This window comes from Pristis pectinata, chromosome 2 (assembly GCF_009764475.1).
Source record: "Pristis pectinata isolate sPriPec2 chromosome 2, sPriPec2.1.pri, whole genome shotgun sequence".
NCBI lineage: Eukaryota > Metazoa > Chordata > Chondrichthyes > Rhinopristiformes > Pristidae > Pristis > Pristis pectinata.
The window spans coordinates 75,131,237-75,152,377 of record NC_067406.1 but is presented as its reverse complement, the minus strand read 5'-3'; the positions used below and the strand labels follow the sequence as shown (position 1 = coordinate 75,152,377).

Sequence of the window (21,141 nt, the reverse complement as noted above, 5' to 3'; positions counted from 1 at the left end):
ACTTTCGTTAATGACCTTGTGGACACAGTGAGAAAACTCCAGAATTTTGAACACTGTAATCTCTAAGAAGAAATATTAATGCAGATAGTCTACTTGTAACTCAGATTATCTGAATTTGATTCTTATGCAGTAAATTTCTTTATTTGTTACCCAATTCAAATTATTGAGTAACTTGCATTTTTAAGTACAGTAAAGGCTTTATATTATTGTCAGAGAAAGATAATATAGTTAAAAGTTGTACAGTTTTTAAAATTTTACTCCTTGCAAGTAAGTTATAGCTTTTGGAAATTGGAATCAAGTATGATGCTAGGAAAAAGTCTGAATTATGGTATCATCCTGAGCATCACAACAAAAATGCATCAGTCATGCATCAGTTATTATGTAAAACAAATATTCTTGTGGGAAAAAGTAAGGCAACAGTTGATCTGGAGACTCGTAATTAAAGTAACTTTGGTTAATCCCTTTAGTTGTTTAAAGTATTTCCCAGATTGGCTTATTGGCAAGGCAATCCTTTATCATCCATCCCAAATTTCCTTTGAGAAGGTGAATCTTTTTAATCTATGAAAGCCATATATTGTAAATAATTCTGTAATCTTGAGGTAGGGAGTTTTTGGAATTTGAGTGGTAATTTTCCAAGTTGTTGTGGTGTGTGACTTGGAGAAGAACTTTAAGATGGCAGCTCTTCTGTAAGTCACAGCTGTCAAAAGTTGCAGCAAGTTCTGCATTTCACATTGGAAATAGTACTGTAAAAGTGGTGTGCCAGTGGTGGAGGGAGGAGGTATCTAGAGTGGTGAATGAGGTGATCAAGCAGGCTGCTTTATACTGGATGATGTCAGATTTGACTATTGGAACTGCACTCATCCAAGCTAGTGGAGATTATTTTATGTCCTTCCTTGCAGATGGTGAGAAGGCTTTGTTGTAACAGGAGCGGAGTTGGTTACCAAAGAATATCCTGTTTTTGTTTTTCAGCATTTGTATAGCTGGCTAGTGATGACCACCTACTCCCTCTAATTTTGATGGTGAGGAATTTGACAGTGATCAAAGTGTCTGAATATGAAAGGTGGTTGGCTCCTATGGGGAGCTAACTGTGGCCTAGCACTTGGATAGTATAATTGTTACTTTCTCCTGGTCAGTTCTGGGCACCAAATCATATGAATAATGTCACAGCATGAGAGAGTGCAGAGGAGATTTACAGGAATGTTACTAAGGCAACAATTTTCCTTCGAAGAAGGATCATCTAGCCCATGGTTGACCAGATTAATTGAATTATGTTAAGATGGGAAGCCTAGATAAGATTAATAGGAAGGATCTATTTCCCTCAACAGAGAGGTCAATAATAATATGTTAGCCTAAAGGTTAGAGGATGAAAGAGGAATTGAGGAAAACTGTTTTCACACAAAGCATGGTGGGGATCTTAACCAGAGGCAGAAACCATCAGTTCTTTAAAAGCAAAATGGTGTCTGGATGCACATTTGATGTGCTGTGCAAACCAAGAGCTGGGAAGGTGCCAGCATGTGCTTAATGGGCCAAATGGTTTTGTTCTGCACCATAAATTTTTATGCTCCTCTTATCCTAGCCTGGCACTTATAGGAAGTAGCAATTTGCAATTTCCACTTCACATCAGCCCAAGCTTTAATGCTGTTAGAGCTTTGGTGCAGCCAAGCACAAACTGCCTCATTCTGAGTTGCAAAAGGAACTGAACACAAAATTATCAACAAACATCCTAATTTTAACCTTGTGTAGGGAAGGTCCATTAAAGTTGGTGTAGGTGGTTAGACCTTGAACCTCCTCTCTGAGGGACTTAATGTTGACATGATTGCCCTTTGATAACCACAACCATTTTTCTTTGAGTTAGTAATTAGTCCAGCCAGTAGAAAGTTTCATTTCTGGTTTGCAGTGGCTCCTTGATGCTACGTTAACTTAAATATTGTATTAAGACTAATTGCATTCACTTTCACTTCACCTTTTGGAGTTCAGTTTGGTCTATGTTTCAACTTACATCACTGTACTGTTTGGCTGTAAGAAATAAGAACGGGAATGGGCCATTCGCCCCTTGAGGCAGCTTCAGCATTCAATAGCATCCATTCAATAGTTGATCCAAGATCTATGTCCTCTTTTCTGCTTTATCCTGCAAACCCTCGACTCCCTTACTGATTTTTTAAATTCTATCTCTGCTTTGAATATTAAAGGCTTTGGCTAGTTCTCTGGGGCAAGGAATTACAAACTTAAATGGAAGCCCTCTCATTCAGAGGTTAGGCCCTCTGTTCCTAATTTTTTTCTGTGAGGAGAAACATCCCACTGGTGTTCACCCTGTCCAGTCCCCTAAAAATCAAATGTTTCAAAAAGACAACCTTTCTATTTTCTAAACTCAAATAAGTGCAGGGTCAACCTGTTCTACCTTTCCGTGCCTGGGATCATATTGCTAAACCTTGTCTGAAATGCCTTTAGATTAATCTTAAATAAGGTGACCGCTCTGTACCAGTACTCTAGATGTGGTCTCGCTGATGTCTACTTTTATACTCCAACTTGAAATAAAAGTCAACATTCCATTGCTAAATTCTGTCATGCTATGATCCTTGCTTCCTGTTTCATTGTTCATCCCTGGATTCAAAATAGCTTGTTCCCTGATTGGCTGTTGAACTTATTGATTTAGGAAACTCTCCCCAATGCACTCTATATATTCATTCTTGTGGCTACCATTTCCAATTTGATTAACCCAATCTACAAGAGGATAAATGTCAACTATGATTATTCACTACTATTTTGACATGTCCACATTATTTCTTGATTTGTGCTCTTCCCTATGGTGTAGTTACTGTCTTAGGGTCTCTACACAACTACCACTTTCGTCTTTTTCTTGTTCATTAAAAATAACTGATGCAGTAGTGCAGGCAGTCTTCTTTAAGTTTTCAGAGCACACCTGGGCATCTTACATTTTATTGTGTGAATCCAGCATTGTAACTTAATTGAAACAGCTAGTTTGGAGATGTATCTAGTCCTGGGTGGCAAACTTCGTTACAGAAGGGTGTGTAGCCAATGTGTTTGGTGGTTTCTTTTTCATTTGGAATGCATCAAATTTATTTGCAGACATGCATCTGATTAGTGTGGGAGCTTCAGCCTGGAGGCACTTGATCTATAATCCTCAGTGTTTCTCGCTGAAGATTGTTGGAAACTCTTCAACCTTTTCCACTCAGCTGCTGGGTTCTATCAACATTGATGTTGAGAATACTCATGGAGCTACCTTCTCTCATTCATTGTAAAGCCAAATACTGAGAATGTGAGAAATCTTAAATAAAATCAGAGAATGCTGGAAATACTGAATGGGTCAGGCAGTATCTGTGGGGAGAAAACCATAATTAACATGTCAATGACTTTTCATCAGAATCTTTGACTAGTTTTGAAGAAAGATGAAATGTGAATTCTATCTCTGTCCACAGGTGCTATCTGACCTGATTAATATTGCCAGCTTTTTCTGATTCCTTGTGTTAGTGCTTCTTTGTGTATGTGACTGGATGTGAAAGGACTTGAGGATCTGCTGATTATGGGATTGCATTGCTTCTGCTGTTCACCATCCACCTATCACTGGCATCTCATTTTTCATTTTGCCTAATGTTGTTCCTGCATATGTGTTTGAACTGGGTTTGGTACTCTGTATGGTAATTAGAGATTGTCACATATCGGGGGCTGCTTAGGTTGCAGACTGTAGTGTTCAGCAGTCATGCTGGTCTTTAAAAACATCACTTTCAAAAAGCATATCAGCTCAAATTCTTTGAACAAACCATCTGTTGTGTTTTTAAATTTTGATATTTTTCCAATGCCTTCTAATTTCAGATTAATGAAGTTAACATCTAAAACAGTACATTATAAATAGTTTCCTCACAGCTATAATATTTATTATTGGAAATCATGTCCAATGTGTACCAAGGCACCTTGCTAAAATTACTGCCATATTCTCTTGTAATACTCATACTATACTGCAGGTATTTGTATTCTGCTATAATTTTGTCCAGATTTTGATTCCATTCTTTCTATTTTAATGGCTATTAGAAAATTACAGTGCAAAGGATTCAATAATCAAGGAAAACATTTTCCTTGACTTATGCTAGGCATCTATTCAAATGACTAGTGTGAAAAGGTACAGTTAATATTGTACACAAGTTTCCCTATTTTTGTTTTGTTTTGGAGATCAGTTTTAGGAAAATGCTTTTATGCTTAAAATTAAGTTCTTCCCTTTAAAAGCACTAGGTCAAATTAGGTCAACATTGAAAATTTTCAATTCAAGCTTTGAAGCCCTGCTATTTCAATAATGTGCAATTTTGCTTTATAATTCCATTCTTAAAGTATAGTAATAGTTGAACAAGTATGAAAATACAGACTTTATCAAATAGTGTTTCGAAAAATAAAAATAGAATTTTACAATAAACACATTCGGCTTTAAGTGGCACCCATTTTTTTTGCTGCTTCAAAAAATATGTAGAAATTAGACCAGTTTTCGAAGTTAGTGTTGGTAACCAAGAAATTTACTGAATATGTTTGCACTTTAAATATTTGAATTAATTATTTTTTAACAGATTCATTTTATTTGAAATGTGATTTTTTTTTAGCGATGTTTAGGCTTGGCATTTTTTTAATTTAAAAAAAATCAAACCTTTTAAGTTGTTTTTCTTGAATTGATAGAGCAAATGTTAAGTTTGCTTAATTTTGTTTCCTGTCTTGTACACTTGCACCTTGTGCTTCAGTGTGCCCCTTTTGACTAATGTTTTACTAAAAGACCCATCAATTTTTTAATATATATTTTAGTATACAATAGAAAAATAATTCCTGGAAATGATTTCTGATGGCAGAAATACAAATATTATTTTGTTACAGGAAAAGGTGAAATGTGAAATTTAGCTTTAGCTCATTGTATTATTTTTGAGTTGCGTAAAATCATACCAAAAAGAGAAACTGTCATTTGAACAGTGAGCTCATCTTCTAGATACCATTTTGTATGATATTGGCATGCACTTGTAAAACATTGTACTCTGTCTCATGTTTATATAAAAAATAATCATGATTTTTGTAAAGAATTGGTAAAATATCATCTAAATAGCCATGCAGAATAATTTGTACTTGAAGTATGAGTTTGGATTTGTCTGATTTTTTTTTCATCTTCCAGCATCAGCATCATTTTTTAAAAAATATGGAGCATTTGGATAATTTTGTCTGTACCAGTTTTTCAATATGCTACTGCTTAATTTCCATGAAGATTGTGTTTTAGTATTAGCCTAAATATGAAAAAGATCTAAAAACCTTTGATAAAATTTGAGAAATGAGGAAGTTAGTATTTCTCGTTGCTGATCAGAGCTCAATTGTGATATAAAATTATCAACCTGAAACATGAATTCTGATTCTCTCTCCAAATATGCAGCCTGACCATAGGATTTCCAGCATTTTGATTTTGTTTTTCATTTATCCAGCATTCACAATGCCTTAATATTGTTGTTGCAGATTGTACTGTTAACAGAAGAACTCTGGGATTGTGTTCCTACCATTCACAATGTAAATATGATGCACAATAATTTTATCTAAGAATTGGGACAATAGTTTTCCAAGAAATGCTTTGAAACTGGAGGCAAATTCATGCTTTGGTCTGCAAAGTTTTTTTTGTAGGTATATGAGACTAGACAATTGGATATTTGGATTGCATTTAACCCTAAATGGTTGCAACAATAGCACCTTAAATATGTCAGCATAACCTGTGGTCAATTGTAGAGAAAGGAGTCTGAAGATCAAGTCCTCAGATCTGGTACAAAACTTATCAGCTGGGAAGCAGTGATTGCTGCCTTTCTATATGTTTCTACAGCAAACATGTCATGACAGGCACATGAATAGAGAGGGAATGGAGGAATATAGCAGGCAGATGGAATTAGTTTGGATTGGCATCATGTTCAGCACAGACGTGGGCTGAATGGCCTGTTCATGTGATGTACTGTTCTTTGTTCTGTCTCAAGATGTGGAAGATTACCATCGATGCTGTGTGCAAATTCATCCATCTTCACTAGAAGGACAAGTAAACCAACATGAGTGTCCTCTCCCAGCTGATACTTGCTCCATCTATGCAAGAATCTATGGCTCCTACGTTGGCTTCATGAGCTATCTCAGAACCTACAGAAACGAGTAGACTTAAATTATCATTGATCCTGAGGGGAATCTAAAGCAAAAGCAGAAAATGCTGGAAATATTCAGCAGGTCAGGCCACATTTGTGGGAAGAGAAACAGAGTTAAGGTTTCAGACTGGAGACCCTTCATCAGAACTGGAAAAGAGATACAAGAAGCTTGTAAAGCTGCAGGGAGGATGAAGGAGGAGCATGTCCCTGATAGGGTGAAACAAGCCATAGAATGGAATGGCTATTTAAAGTGGCAGGCAACGGGAAGCTCTGGGTTGGTTGCCCTTGCAGACTGAAAGCAGGCACTCCACAAAGTGATTGCCCAATCTACATTTGGTTTCTCCATTCACTCATTGATCAGATAACATTTATAGCTTATCCCCATTGTCACCCCAGTTTTACCCCATCAGAGCCTCTCCCCTACCCTCCCTGCAGCTTTATAAACGGCTTTCATCTTTTTCAGTTCTGATGAAGGGTCTCTGACCTGAAACTTTGACTCTTTTTCTCTTCCCACAGATGCAGTCTGCCTGCCGAGTATTTCCAGCATTTTCTGTTTTTGATCCAAGGGACTGCCTAAGAAGTATGACACTGAACTGTAATAACGGGTTAGTCATTATTGGTTACTGCCAACAGTCCCAGCTGTTTAAACCACATGAAGGCATGGACCTCTGTGCATATCATGTAAATCTTGGAAGTTTAGGACTTGCTGACAAATTTAAAGTGCCAAATCTGTCAGCTTAATGTGCCTCTAGGCTCCCAACTATTCTGGAGGATTCCTCTCGGATCCTGTGCCATATCAAAACTCTGAGATCCCTTTTGATTTCAATGGCACTTGCAGTGCTTTGTATTAGGCAAAAGAGAATTTGAGCTGTTTTTCAATTAACGAGTCATATCTTCTTGGATCTGGCACAGAGTCCAAACTGTGCACGTGATGGCCACCCACCACCCAGTCCTGTTCTGCACATGCTCAGTCAACTGAGCTGACAATGTGCCTGAGAGGTGTCCTGAAGCAGAGCAGATGGCGGTTGGTGACTTGACCCTGTACTGACGCCTCCACACAAAGTCATGATAATCTTTTGACAGTTTTGATTTCAGTGATGCTGGTTACCTAATAAATATAGTATAAAAACTGATGATTAGGCACACTTGGGATTCTGGTAGGGAAAGACTTGAAAGGCTTGTCCAGCAAATCTGCCATTGGATATAGTTCCTATTAAATACCCCAAATACCATTGTTTTTAGATGTTACATGGTAAAGTAATGTATTTTCCAGTGAGCCTGATGAGTTTAAAGAGTGTGGGGAAACAGAGCCACAATGTTTTGTTGGTCTAATGTGATGGAACCCAGTTTCATCCTTCCAGTACGTTATTTGATTGAACATTATTTTCTTTGGAGGGGGGGAATGGGGTGATATGGGATGAGGGATAGGCAGAGAATAAAAACAAGAATTCTCTCTACGTGGAATGGAAATTGAGTCATTGGTGGACATATGCCTCTTAGTGTTAGTTCTTCAGAATTGTGTAGTTTTTAATCAGTGTGGTCTAACTACAGAAAAACTTGATTGAGCAAGGAAGTGAAGTCATTGAATTGTCACAGTGCATCTTGTAAGCTGCAGCTGGTTAGAAGCAACTTCTCAAGTGTAGTTGGACCTCCCTTGGTAACTTTTTAACCTTAATTTTGTGGCATATTCAGAATTGTTCCAGTCATTTACAACAGTACAATGAACATTTAACTTTCATTTGGGCATTTTCTGTGTGCAGCTTTGCGTATGGCTGTAGCATTGTGGAGTAAACATTTTACACTTCAGGTGATCAGGTAAACTTGGTATACTTGCAGAGGAACTATGAATGCTGGTGTTTACTTGTACTAGTTTCCAAGGTGATTTTTAAGCCAACACCACCTGGGGCAATTCTGCTATTAATTGCAATGTAAACAAATTAATATTGTTCCTTCCAGAAGTAGTACACTGAGCAAAATGGAGCTCAATTGCCTGACTCAAGCCTGAGGGGCCTGACTATTCATCTCAGGGTGGGTTGTGTAGATTCATAAACCAGTTGGGTTTGGGGTAAGTCCTGGTGTGTTAAATTTGCAAAAGATAAGAGAGACAGAAATAGAGGTTGCAAGGTAGAGGCAGTGAGTATTAAAAGTAATAGAAAGAGAGGGGCAGGCATGTGTTTGGGCAGTGTTGGGTTGGGGAAAAGTTGTAGGGTCAGGATCAGCTTGATTAGGTTGGACCCTGGCTCAACCCCAATTTTACACTGGAATAGACTTCTGAAGCAAAGTTTTCTTTGTGGGCCTCTGAAGGCAGTGTTTTTGTTCTGAGAGGGACATAAATATGATCAAGCCAGCCCATCCATTTAGACCAGTTAGTGTTTGAACTCATTAACTTGTGCAGACTGTCTAGCTTTAACCACTATGTAAGTCACAAATGACAACTTTGGAAACTGATGTGTGGTCTTATGATCTGGAAGTTGCAGAAACTTGGTGATTTGTAAATGTACCAGAGCTGGTAGTATTGCTAAATGGTTTCGTGTTCATATTTTGTATGCTGATCAGGAAATGTCCTTGAGCAGAGAGAGTTGTGATCATGACTTCTGGGCAACTGCACATGGGCGGTTTCATATTGCTACATGTCATGGGTCAATCTCATATCAAAGGCATCCCTCCGTGGAATTATTTCAGCCAAATAATTAGCATTGCATTATTGCAACGGCCTTAGTCACGTCACACTGAATGCAAACATGCTGTTGGCCCTAATTCATGTTGACTTTCCCTGTGTTCACCAGTCAACCACGCTATCTTCCTTTGCAGGACCATTTACATAATTTGGATCTCGGCTGTATATTTTTAAATATTGCCTCCTTTTGTCTTGCATTTAATTATTTTATTTCCCTTGCTTAATCACTAGTGATCTATAGATAAAAGCTGTTCCCATTAGCTGTAGATACAACAATTAGAAGACATTGTTGTACAATTTTGAACAAGAGATTGAAGGGGTCAGTGGTGGAAAGGGTGAGCAGCTTCAAGTTCCTGAGCATTAACATCTCAGAGGATCTATTTTGGGCCCAGCACATTGATGTAATCATGAACAAGGCATCCCAGCGGCTCTACTTTATTAGGAGTTTGAAGAGATTTGGTATATCACCAAAGAATCTTGCAAATTTCTACAGATGTACAGTGGAGAGCATTCTGACTGGTTGTATCACCACCTGGTATAGAGGCTCCAATGTGCAGGATCGAAAGAGGCTGCAGAGGGTTGTAGGCTCTGCCAGCTCCATCACGGACACAACCCCTCCCCGCCATCGAGGACACCTTCAAGAGGCGGTGCCTCAAGAAGGTGGCATCCATCATTGAGGACCCTCACCACCCGGGACATGCCCTCTTCACGTTACTACCATTGGGGATGACCCACATTCATTGTTTCTCCTTCATTGTTTCAAAAATAAAGCCATACCTATACACACATAACCTTGGAAAGGCTGCAATTATGATTGACATTACCAGATTTTTTTCCCCATTATAATATACATATGGGTCAAAAACAGGTTATTATAAGTAACACAAGATGAATCAAATACAATTTCTTCCAGAATCATTTTATGGGTTATCTGTTCCTTCTACGTTATTTCAAATTCTTGCTGTCAGTGGTACTGAGCATTCAGTTCGCTTTCATTCCAGAGTTGGAGATTTACCTGGTCCTTGGTGTTTTCCAGCATCTGTATGTGTGATCAACATTATTAAACTTAATTTTGATCCTGCTTAGGTGGACTTGTAATATCTAATGTAACATTTTGGCAGCTAAATACAAAAGGTTGTTCAACAAGGCTGGGATTTCCAGCTCTTGTCAATGAGTTATGGGCATCACATTAACTGTAATTTTTTTCATATTACTTTGTAAAAGATAAGATATCTTTATTAGTCACATGTACATCGAAACACAGTGAAATGCATCTTTTGCATAGTGTTCTGGGGGCAGCCCGTAAGTGTCGCCACGCTTCCAGCGCCAACGTAGCATACCCACAACTTCCTAACTTGTACTACTTTGGAATGTGGGAGGAAACCGGAGCACCCGGAGGAAACCCACACAGACACAGGGAAAGCAATACTCGGAATATGCCATGATAACTGGGCAGAAAATTTATGGGGGTGAAAAGGAAAAAAATAACACTTTTTGCATTGTTGCTTACATTTTGAATTACTGAACAATTCTGAACTTCAGATATTTTTAAATTGTTTTTAAGACCTTTATCACAGTCACTTTGAGACCTTGAGTTTGTGCTGGTGTTTGTTGGCCATCCAGTGTTTAAAGTCAGGTTCGTAGGACAGATGATGTGAGACGAAGCTCTCCTGTGTGCTGCAATGACATGTATAGCAAAAATGGCAAATTCACTTTGTAGTTATAAATAGCAAATTGTTTTGTGGAGGATTAATACATAAACAGTTCTTGTCATCTTGGGTTAACTTATTGGTATTATGACTTGGTGATTTTTCTGCAATAAAATTTAAATTTAGTAATTTGAACAATGATTTTTATATTGTTTAGAATGATTGAATTTGCTTTTTATTTTCCAGCATGGTGTTGTGTGTAATACTTTGATTCTGTTGCTGCTTCAGTAAGTTTTTGCATTTCAGTAAAGATTGAACTGCTGCCACGTTCAGTTTGTTGAATGACTGGAATGCTCTCCAATTCCAAAATGCTCTGTAAGCAATACTATGGGGGATTTTGTCATTAATTTTTTTTAAAAAAATGAAATGCAACAACAAAATCCAAATAAAAATTATGCATCAGAATTAACTAATCACCAGCTGAATTTGTGAATCTTGGTACTGTGTAATCTTTGTATTAATTATTGAAATGTGTCTATTTTATGTACAGAGGGATCTTGATGTGCTGGTTCATGAAATAAAGTTAATATCCAGATGCAATGTGTAATTGGAAAGGCAAATGGTATCTTGGACATCATTGCAGGGGAGATGGAGTCAGAATGTGTTGCTCCAGACCTCGTCACAGCAAAACATGATCCAAAGGGTTTCATTCTAGCGAGTTGGGGTGAGACATTAAGGCAGCATTTCAGGAGAGAAAAAGCACTGCAATGGTTGGTGTCATATCTTGCATAAAGATAATTGTTGTGGATTTTTGAGTTCAGTCATCCCAGCTACAAGGCATCATTGCAGACATTCCTCAGGGCGATATCCAGGGACCCACTCTTAGGGCAGTGTTCCCATCTTCAGAGGCTTCAAGGACTATCTGTCAGAAGGTCAAAAGTGGGGAGGTTCGATGATTGAATAATGTTCAATGCCATTCCCAGCTCCTGAGCAAATAAACGAATCCATATTTGCATGCAGCAAGGCCCAGACAACATTCAGCTGTAAGCTTTTCAGTGCCAAGCAACATTTGCGGCTATAAGTGCAAGACAGAGGCTGGGTTTTCTGCAGCAAGTGTGCTTGAAGCCTTCATTCATTTTCCTTCTAAGAACATTATTTATGAAAAATATTGTCAGCTTTTCTCTTTATTGTAAAATTCTGATATACAGGTTCACTCCGGGTTACTCCTGACTTGTGTATAGCCCGTACATATGAACGATCATTTGGGAGAACGGTAGGATGGCTTTGCCAGCTACTGTGGAGCTGCAAGTGTCTTTTGCTGTGTGGGAACTTGGTTCACAGCAATATCATTGCATTCTGTAGAGAAATCCGGTTGAGTTAAATGCCCTGGTTTAACTACACTTTGCCCTTGGTTGGCCTTTGTTTTTATTTAAATACATTGCCTGGGGTCTGCATTTCTAACTTGTGAACTGTTTGGGTTCCAAGTAGTTCTTGAGAATGGAACCCTGTCATAACCTGTGGAGAATCTGTACGTAAAGTCATATGGAGGGCCCATTATTTAAAAAGCTGAGGCATATTATGTTGCTTCTAAAAGTTGTGGGTCATACATTGGCCTTATTTAGAATTAACATTAAAAAAAAAATTCCTGTTCAGTCTTTCACGTGGAGGCAGAATTACATTAATTAGCCAGGTGGAGTTTTGATGAAGGCAAATCAAACTGTAAATAACAGAGGAAGTTTGTGGAGCAATATTTTGAGGAAATAAATTGCATGTGTGAATTTACTCAGCTTAGGGGTTGTAGAGTAGTGGAGAGAAGCTCATTTCTATTTTCTTTAAAGGCTTAAATATTCATGGAAACTTTGAGTTGATTTGGATAGCTGTCATTTGAACAATTGCCTTTTATTTTGAGAAATTGGACGCTATTGTTACAGCTTGCAGTTGATTTTGAGGCTATAATTTGACCATGCAGACTTGTGTTCTTGGTGTCTATTGTGTGTATTTTCTTGTGCATTTAATTTTGTTGTAGACTGTTGTTCTGCAATATATGGTGTACAACAGTAGTTGACAGTACTGTTACTTTTATTTACAAAAGCAAATATAGTATTTTACCATCTGGATCACACGTGAATTTCAAATTGACTTCCTGGAGGTATTGAGCCTGAGGAAAATTGCACTGTTGTTGGAATGTTTCTGTGTTGTATCATTGCACTGGGGCATGTAGTTCTTGTGCAGGTTTTTGTTACTTTCTGTTTAATCCATGCAAAACTCAAGGAGAATGACTGCATAATATTTAAAGTGAAGATGCGTCACTATTTTCTGAATGGTCAAATGGTAGGATATAAAGATTTAGAGACCCATGTGCAAAAGTCACTATAAAAACTGTGGACAGGTACAAAAATAATTAACAAGACTGGTGGAACATTGGCCTTCAATTTGAGCTGGAAATTCTAGAGTATGAGTGGAAGTTGTACAAAATTCTAGTTGAACCAATGAAATAAAGAAAAAATGCTGGAAATAGTTGCTAAGTCTGGCACCATCTTTGAGGAAAGAAAGTGTTTTGCTTTGATCTTTCATCAGAAATGGAGGAAGAGAATCTCTTTTACTTCAAAATCCCTATTGTCTAAACCTTTGTACCTCCATGCATTATGTAGGCATAGATTTTGCTAACTGTGGCCTACTGTCCACATTTGTTGCTAATGAATGTAATTTTCCCCAATCCCATGCCTGCCCTTTGCATATTGGTAAAGAATTTGTTGAATGAAAAATGCCCAACCCTACTGGGAAGATCCTGTCTTGGTATCAGGCCCTTGTGTGGAATAATTTGGACATGTAAGCAGATCAGAACAAATCCTGCTCAAGGAACACTGAAAATTTTTGACAGAAGGCAAAGTTGTGCCTTCACTTTTGTGATAGGTCAAAGTTGTCAGGTTTTTCAATGCTTCTGAATGCAATTTTGAAGCAAATCTGAAGCAAATTTGCAAATGACACCAAGATTGAGGGTGTGGTAATTTTCCCCAATCCCAAAGTTTGCAGCATGATCTTGACCAGCTTCAAAAATGGCAGATGGAATTTAATGCAGACAAGTGTGAGGTGTTGCACTTTGGGAGGATAAACCAGTGTAAGACTTACACAGTGAATGGTAGGGCTCTGAGGTGTGCGATAGGACAAGAGGACCTGGGAATACAGATTCATAATTCCTTGAAAGTAGCATCACAGGTAGATAGGGTTGTAAAGAGAGCTTTTGGCACATTGGCCTTCATAAATCAGGGCATTTGAGCACAGGAATTAGGATGTTATGTTGAAGTTGTTCAAGATGTTGGTGAGGCCAAATTTAGAGTATTGTGTGTAGTCACCTACCTACAGGAAAGATATCAATGAGCTTGAAAGAGTGCAGAGAAAATTTACAAGGATGTTGCCAGGACTTAAGGACCTGAATTATAGGTAAAGGTTAAATAGGTTAGGACTTTATTCCCTGGAGCGCAGGAGAATGAGGGGAGACCTTATAGAGGTTTACAAGATTGAGGGGTATAGATAGGGTGAATGCATACAGGCTTTCCCTCTCGCGTTGGGTGAGACTAGAACTAGAGGTCATAAGTTTAGGGTGAAAGGTGAAATATGTAAGGAGAATCTGAGGGGAAACTTCTTCGCTCACAGGATGGTGCGAGTGTGGAAGGAGCTGCCAGCAGAAGTGGTGGATGCAGGTTCAATTGTAACATTTAAGAGAAGTTTGGATCAGTACATGGATGGGAGGGGTTTGGAGGGATATGGTCCGGGTGCAGGTAGATGGGACTAGGAAGATCAGGTTGGCATGGACTAGATGGGCCGAAGGGCCTGTTTCTGTGCTGTCGTACTCTGACTCTAATATCCCAGATGTTAAGGAGCTTTCAAAAACTATTACAAACAAAGTAAACAGTTACCTTTTACATTGTTTAAAAAAAAATCATTCAACATCTCATCACTCCCAATAATTAAAAGCAACGCTACAAATACTAACGTAAAAAAATTTGGCCTTATAATTGGGCCTTATAATTGACTTCATTGGAATGTTGGGTAGGATGATGTCAAACTTCAAATACTTCTGCACTCAACCAGGTGAATGGATGGTATTCTATTGGACACTTCACAGAAGGTTTGGGAGCATGTGGAGTTGCTGCTTGCTGCAGAATACTTAATCAGTTAAGTTTACAGATAGGTGACACTGTTCTCTACCTGTCCGCAACCCCTCCAGGGTACTGGAGAAGACTGCTGCTGAGTGGTGGGGTTGGAGGTGGTGGTAGTTGGACTATTTATTGTTGAAATGGTCATTTCCTAGCACTTGTGTGAATATTACTTGCCACTTATTACAATCCTGATTTGATATCTCAGTCTAGCTGGAGGTGGGCACATACTGTTTTTTTTAATGCAAGGTGATGCAAATGTAACTGAGCAGTGGACTCATCTGCAAATGTTGACATTTGTCATTGATGAATGATCTGAAGATGGTTGACAGTTGAACACTTTCTTTGAACTCCTTACAATTTTGTCTTGAGACTGAGGTAACTGACCTGATCTCCACAGCCGTTCACTTTGTAGCAAAAAAACACATGATGGAAATCTTTTAAAAAAATCAGTTTCTTCTGATGAAGGGTAATCAATCTTTGTTGACTTTGTTTCTCCTTCCATGGATGCTGCCACACCTGGTTTTTCTTTCTTCTGTTCTTATTTCATCAATCTTTATGCTAGGTATGACTCCAGTAAGTGGAGATTGTTTTCCTTATTCTTGTTGACTTTTGCTTGACCACCTCAATGTCATGTGCAATTAAATGTTGCCGTAATGTCATGGCATGTTACTCTCACTTTGCGTCTGGATTTAATTTTGCTTGTTCATGTCTGGGCCAAGCCTGTAATAAGGTCTGGCACTGTGATGTTGCCCCATTTGGATTCTTCCAAGATAATGGAATGGCTTTGTTAGTAAGTATTGCATGAAAGCTTAGACTTGTGAGCCACTCAAGATGTATTATTTGTAAGGGCAAGAATAATGGCCATATTGCTATAATTTTGGAGTTGCATGTGGGGCAGACTGATTAAAAATGGCAGATTTCCTTCACCAAAATAACATTATTGATTTTTTTTTCCAACAATCCTGCAGATTCATGAGCACTATTACAATATCTAGCTTTTCATTCCAAATATATTTAGTTATGGTGTAATTCAAACTTGTCTCCAGATGTTTACTCTTATTTTGCTTGTCTGCTACCACAACTACTATGTTGTTGTACCTTTTATTATACCACATATCATACAGTTGGGCTCTGCTTACAACTGTCCTAACTCTTAATTTTTAGATCATCCTGGAATACAAGGATAATCCTTGGTGGCTTTTCAGTAATGCAAACAGTCTTTTTAAAACTCGCTTCCTGGCTCCTCTATTCTATCTCCAACAACTGTAAGGAGCCTTTGTCACAAAAGTTGAGGCCATTTGATCTGTTCCTGCCAGTTTCTTTCCTTCCCAGACCAAACTTTGAGATTCCCTCTCCCAAGTTTGAGCCTATCTACCTGTCTGATCATGAACTCTCTAAACTTGCCTTGCCCATGGGTTCTACGTCCTGTTCCCTTGACCCCACTTCCACCAAATGAGATCAGAGGCTACATGTACTGTTGTGATTAAACACCTCCTCTTGCCCCCAACATACTCTCGCATTGACCACATCGCGTGAGTACTGAACTCATTCTCCGTTATGATTCTCACGACCCTTCCAATGCTTCTGAATTTACCGGATTTCCTTTCTGGAATCCAGTATTAGATGAACAAACAATTCTTCTAACTAAACATCAAGGCTGAAGCAGGTTTTTTTTTATTTCAGTTTTTGGTCCCTCCCTGTCAAGAATAACTTCCCAAGCTACCAATTCCATCTCCCCCTCTACATCAAACTGTTTACAATAAAAACTGGAAATACCCAACAGGTCGGGCAGCATCAGTATGGAGAGAAGAAGAGCTGACATTTCAACTCAAAGAAATGACAAACGAGGTGTCCCTTTTAATCTTGGAATGAGCTTTTGACTGTATGCCATCCCATCACTATCACCTGCCTCGCTCTTTTGTTTGCAAACTCTTCTGTGGAGTGCCTTTAAACATTTTACTAAGTAGAAGCTGCTATATAAATTTGTTATTCTTGACAAACTGTACTAGTATTTTCCATACTTTCAAAATGGAAATTCAGTCTGCTATTCAAGCAGATCACTCTACACCTTGAGTAAGGAATGCTTTCGATGCTCAGATTTTTCTGTTAGGAGGTTTACCTTCCTTGTGATGAAGGGGACCTGGGGAATTAAACAGAGCATTGTTGTCAAATTGGGTGCTTAAAAAAATGTTTGATTCATATTGAACACTAAATGATAAAAATACACTTACTTTTGGGGGGGGGGGGGGGTGGCGGATTCGAGGTATTATGTTACTTTTGAGATTAGGACTTGAAATCTTTTAATACCTGTCTTGTACTTTTTATTTTTTGCTTTGCAGAAAGTTTGGGGAGCGACCTCAACCCAAACGCCTTACCAGGTAAGATACGATAATATATAGTGCTTCCTCCTTCATTGGTTTTGGTTTAGAGTCTGAAAAAAATCATGCGTCTTCCACAGAAATATGTTATCTTATTGCATCAGAAAATATGAAGTTCATGTTATCATTTACAAAACCTAGGTAAAAGCTGTAAGAATAAATGAACTTTGTGAAAACTGTTGCCAATCAAATTGATTTTTTAATTGTACACAACTGCTTAGTGTTTTGTGATTCAGATTTTTATCTCTTTTGTAGCTTCAAATTAATTAAAGTGGCTTTTAATTAAAATGTAACCTATGCCACATTTCCAACTGTTATACTAATCAGCAAATGAATTCTCATACATCACTATAGGGTTTACAGCTCTGAAAATCCTAAGTGCTAATTTATCATGTTCATTGAATTTTATGCTGCGTACGATATCTTGTGTTTTTTATTTAGGGAAGCAATGAGAAATTACCTTAAGGAGCGTGGTGATCAAACTGTACTAATTCTACACGCTAAGGTTGCGCAAAAATCTTATGGAAATGAAAAAAGGTGAGTTGGTTATGCAATGTGAGTTGTCCAAGTCTCCCACGGAAAAGGATGAATGCACATTTTACCTTATTAGGTCCTCAGGATGTTCTAAAGTGCTTTGCAACTTTTGAATTGCTTTGCAAAAGGGGTCACTTTGTTATAGGTATACAACCTTTTGATGCAGTAGGCTCCTCAAGCAGTAAAAATATTCAAAGCTCATCATTCTTTGGATGAAAACATTATTTTCCTCAATTTCCTTCTGATCTTTCTACCCTGTGACACTTTACTCTGCATTCAATACATTGTTTTACCTTGTACTACCTCAATGCACTGTGTAATGAATTGATCTGTATGAACAGTATACAAGGGAAGTTTTTCACTGTACCTTGGTACAAGTGACAATAATTAACCAATTCCAAATTAAATCTGTCCCCTAGCTATTGGTGTCTCTGCAAAAGGAAGTAGATACTTGTGCATGATTTAAAGTATTCTTAATAGGCTTGACAATACATTTTGAGTGGCTGAAGAATCTGCAACAACAATTATAGTTGCCTATTTGAGAACCATATCGTCAATGAGTGTTGATAGTCATTGAAATTCTCTGGACCAGAGGAATGAGGATGCTTTGTTCACTTTTGAAGCTGAGATTGAGGGAGATTTAGGCATTGAGTAAAGACTATTGGGATGGGGTTGAAAATTGAAGTTTATAGTAGAAACTCAGCCATTGCTTTATGGAGTAGAGCAGGCTTGGGAGTCTCTATGATCTACTCTTGCTCCTACCTTTTTAGTCCCTCCTGTCCCTGATCTCTGCAAACACATCTACAAGTAGCTACCCGCTTCCATATTTCTCCCCATGACATTCATTTGCATGCTAGATTCTTGGTCACCTGAAACAAGGTCATAAATGTTAGTAGCATCCTGGTGTCATGACTCCTGCATCCCCCTCAACAAAGCTGCCTAATTGACTATATTTCTTTCATCACTGTACCCATTAGTGTGGCCCTTACCGTAGAATCACACATGGGCCTATTCTTACACCTGCTTAAACATCGTGTAAATCTATTGGGTATATGAGTTGATGCTGGCATTCAAAGTATTTAACAAAGAGTTGTTGTTTTGTTTAAAATGCTACATGGCTGTGTGAATTATCCTAGGTAATTCCAAACTTTTTTTTTCCTGTCTCATCTTGCCACATTTTTTTTTCCCCTGTCCTCTCTATAGCTCTTGCATACATTCCCTATGGGAGATGAGGGAATTAATTCTCTGATCAGTATTTTTAGGAACCCTTCAGTCCTGCCAACTTTGGTGCCTGCTGTTACTTCCATCTTATCCCAGTTACCATCAATGTTTCAGTATTCTCTCTACTGTTCTGCCTTTTTCCTTGAAATTTCTTTTTACCAAGTCCTGTTGAATTGTACAGTTGAATTTCTGGATGCCCAGCCTCTAGCTCTAGTCGTTGGGACATCCTATTGCTGACTTGCTCAATCATTCCCTTCCTAATTACCTTTCTTGCCTGACATTATAATCCCCCTGGTAAAAGACACAAAATTGAAAGGACTAGATGTGCAAAGGATCTTCCTCTCCCTGTATGTTTTGCTCTTGCATTTTTACACCCACACAACCTCATGCTCCCTGGCCAAACATTTCACAACTTTTCCTTGGTACATTTCCTTCTTCACATTCATGTCATCATTCTTTGGCTATTATGGTTATATCTCCTGAAATTCTTTGTCAAATCTCAACATGCTTTTCTTACCAAATATTAATTTGACCCTTTCTTGCAATTCATTCTCTATACAGTTGACCTTTTTTATTATGTTTAAGATTCACCACATGGAAGTTGAAATGAGCGACTGCCAAGAGCAGAAAACTCAGTACTGCTGCTTATTCTACAACTATACAGATGATTTCTGTACTTCTGAATGGTTGCCCATTCTGTAGTTGGTACAGTCATGTGGTGGATAATGTGGTTTTTATAACTGGAAGTAAAACTTGTATTGATCTCTGGAAATAATTGTTCATAAGAACCAACAGCTGGATGAATTGCTTACTTGGCTAGTATGGTTTCGGGACAGGGGTTCAGCTGAAGAAATGGTAGCAAAATGACTTGCAGTCCTAAATAAGGAAGATGACTCATATTTCAGATTGCTAAGAATGCACCAAGGATGTGAAAGTAGACAGTCAATTGATGCAGTAACCTACTTAGAATGAACATAGTATGGAATATGAAATAGCATTTGTATTTCATTTAAACTGTTACTTTTCTATTGTCTGCATTGGTTGTAAATGAAAAATGAAGAAAATTCCCCTTTTACTCATTGCAATTATTTTCAAAGCAAAGTTAACAGTCTTATCGTAATTGTAGAGCATACTTAAGGCTTAGTATGGTATTTCAAGTGGACTTGCAGTTACACAAGCAGTTCTTTTAAATCCATGATTGAATCAAAGTGTTTAGATTAATGAAGTATTTTTGAAGTATAGTCACTCATTGCATTTTCTTGGTTCCATCCTTCTCTCTCCAATCATAGAGTAAAACATTATTTGTGCTGGTTTTTCTTCTCACTTTAGCGGTGTTCATTTTGGTCCCTTGAGGACTCTCCTTAGCAATAATTCAAATTGAACCAATTCAAGTGGACCTAATAGAATTCAAGATTTTTCTAAAGGGATGTAAACAGAAAAGGGTTGTAAGCGGACAGGTGAGCCTATTTGAAGAGCAAGAAGGAAATCAGTCAAGATGATGGAGGAAATGGCTGAAGTACTAATTCTTTTTACTAACCTTTTGGGTGTCACTGGAAAGGCTGCTGCTTATTGTCCATCCTTAACTGCTGTTGGAAACGTGCTGATGACGCTCCTCCTAGAACCACTGCAGAACTTCTGGTTAAGCTATTCCCACTATACTCTTGTGTAGGGAGTTTCAAGATATAGACGTGGTAGCAATGAAAGAATGGTGATTGTGTTTCCAAGTCAGAGTGTGTGACATTCCCATCACAGCTGCCCATGTCCTTGGTACTGGAGCTGCTGTTAGAAAAGTCAAGGTGAGTAACTGCATTCCATTTTGTAGATGGTTCACATTACAGCCAGTTTGCACTGGTTGAGAAGGGAATGAACGTTTAGGGTGGTGGATGGGCTACCAAACAATTGAGCTGCTTTATCATGCATGGTGTTCATCTTGTGGAGTCTTCTGGGTGCTGCACTCATCCAGGCAAGTGGAGAATATTCCATCACATGTACTGTCATGTACTTTGTATCATTAAAGGTTTGGAGCGTTAGGAGCCGAGTCACTTGGTGCAGAGGTGACCAGGTCTTGAAGGTGCAGCATTCATGTAGTTGGTCCAGTTGAGTTTCTGGTCAATGGAGACCCACCCCCACCCCCAAGATATTGATGTGTGGAACCTTGAAATGGTAATACCATTGAATGTTGAGAGCAGGTGGTTGCACTCTTTTGCTGGAGATGGTCATCGTCTGCCACTTTTGTTGTTTGATGCTTATCAGTTCATGCCTGGATGTGGTCTGGGTCTTGCTGCATGCAGGCATGGATAGCTTCATTTTCTGAGGAGCCACTGATGAAATTGAACCATATAGAATTGCCAGCAAACATCACCACTTCTGACC

General features: G+C 38.4%; 1 protein-coding gene across 2 annotated transcripts in view; it reads left to right on the top strand.

Moving 5' to 3' along the window:
- Positions 1-21,141, top strand: part of rbpjb (recombination signal binding protein for immunoglobulin kappa J region b) — a 79,842-nt gene that overhangs the window by 15,221 nt on the left and 43,480 nt on the right. Inside the window, exons 2-4 of one of the 2 annotated variants that reach the window (XM_052045190.1) lie at positions 6,666-6,754; positions 16,975-17,013; positions 17,455-17,550. In XM_052045190.1, coding sequence (XP_051901150.1) covers positions 6,666-6,754; positions 16,975-17,013; positions 17,455-17,550 — 224 coding nt within the window. The remainder of the gene's footprint in view (positions 1-6,665; positions 6,755-16,974; positions 17,014-17,454; positions 17,551-21,141) is intronic. The other variant, XM_052045197.1, reaches the window with a different exon arrangement.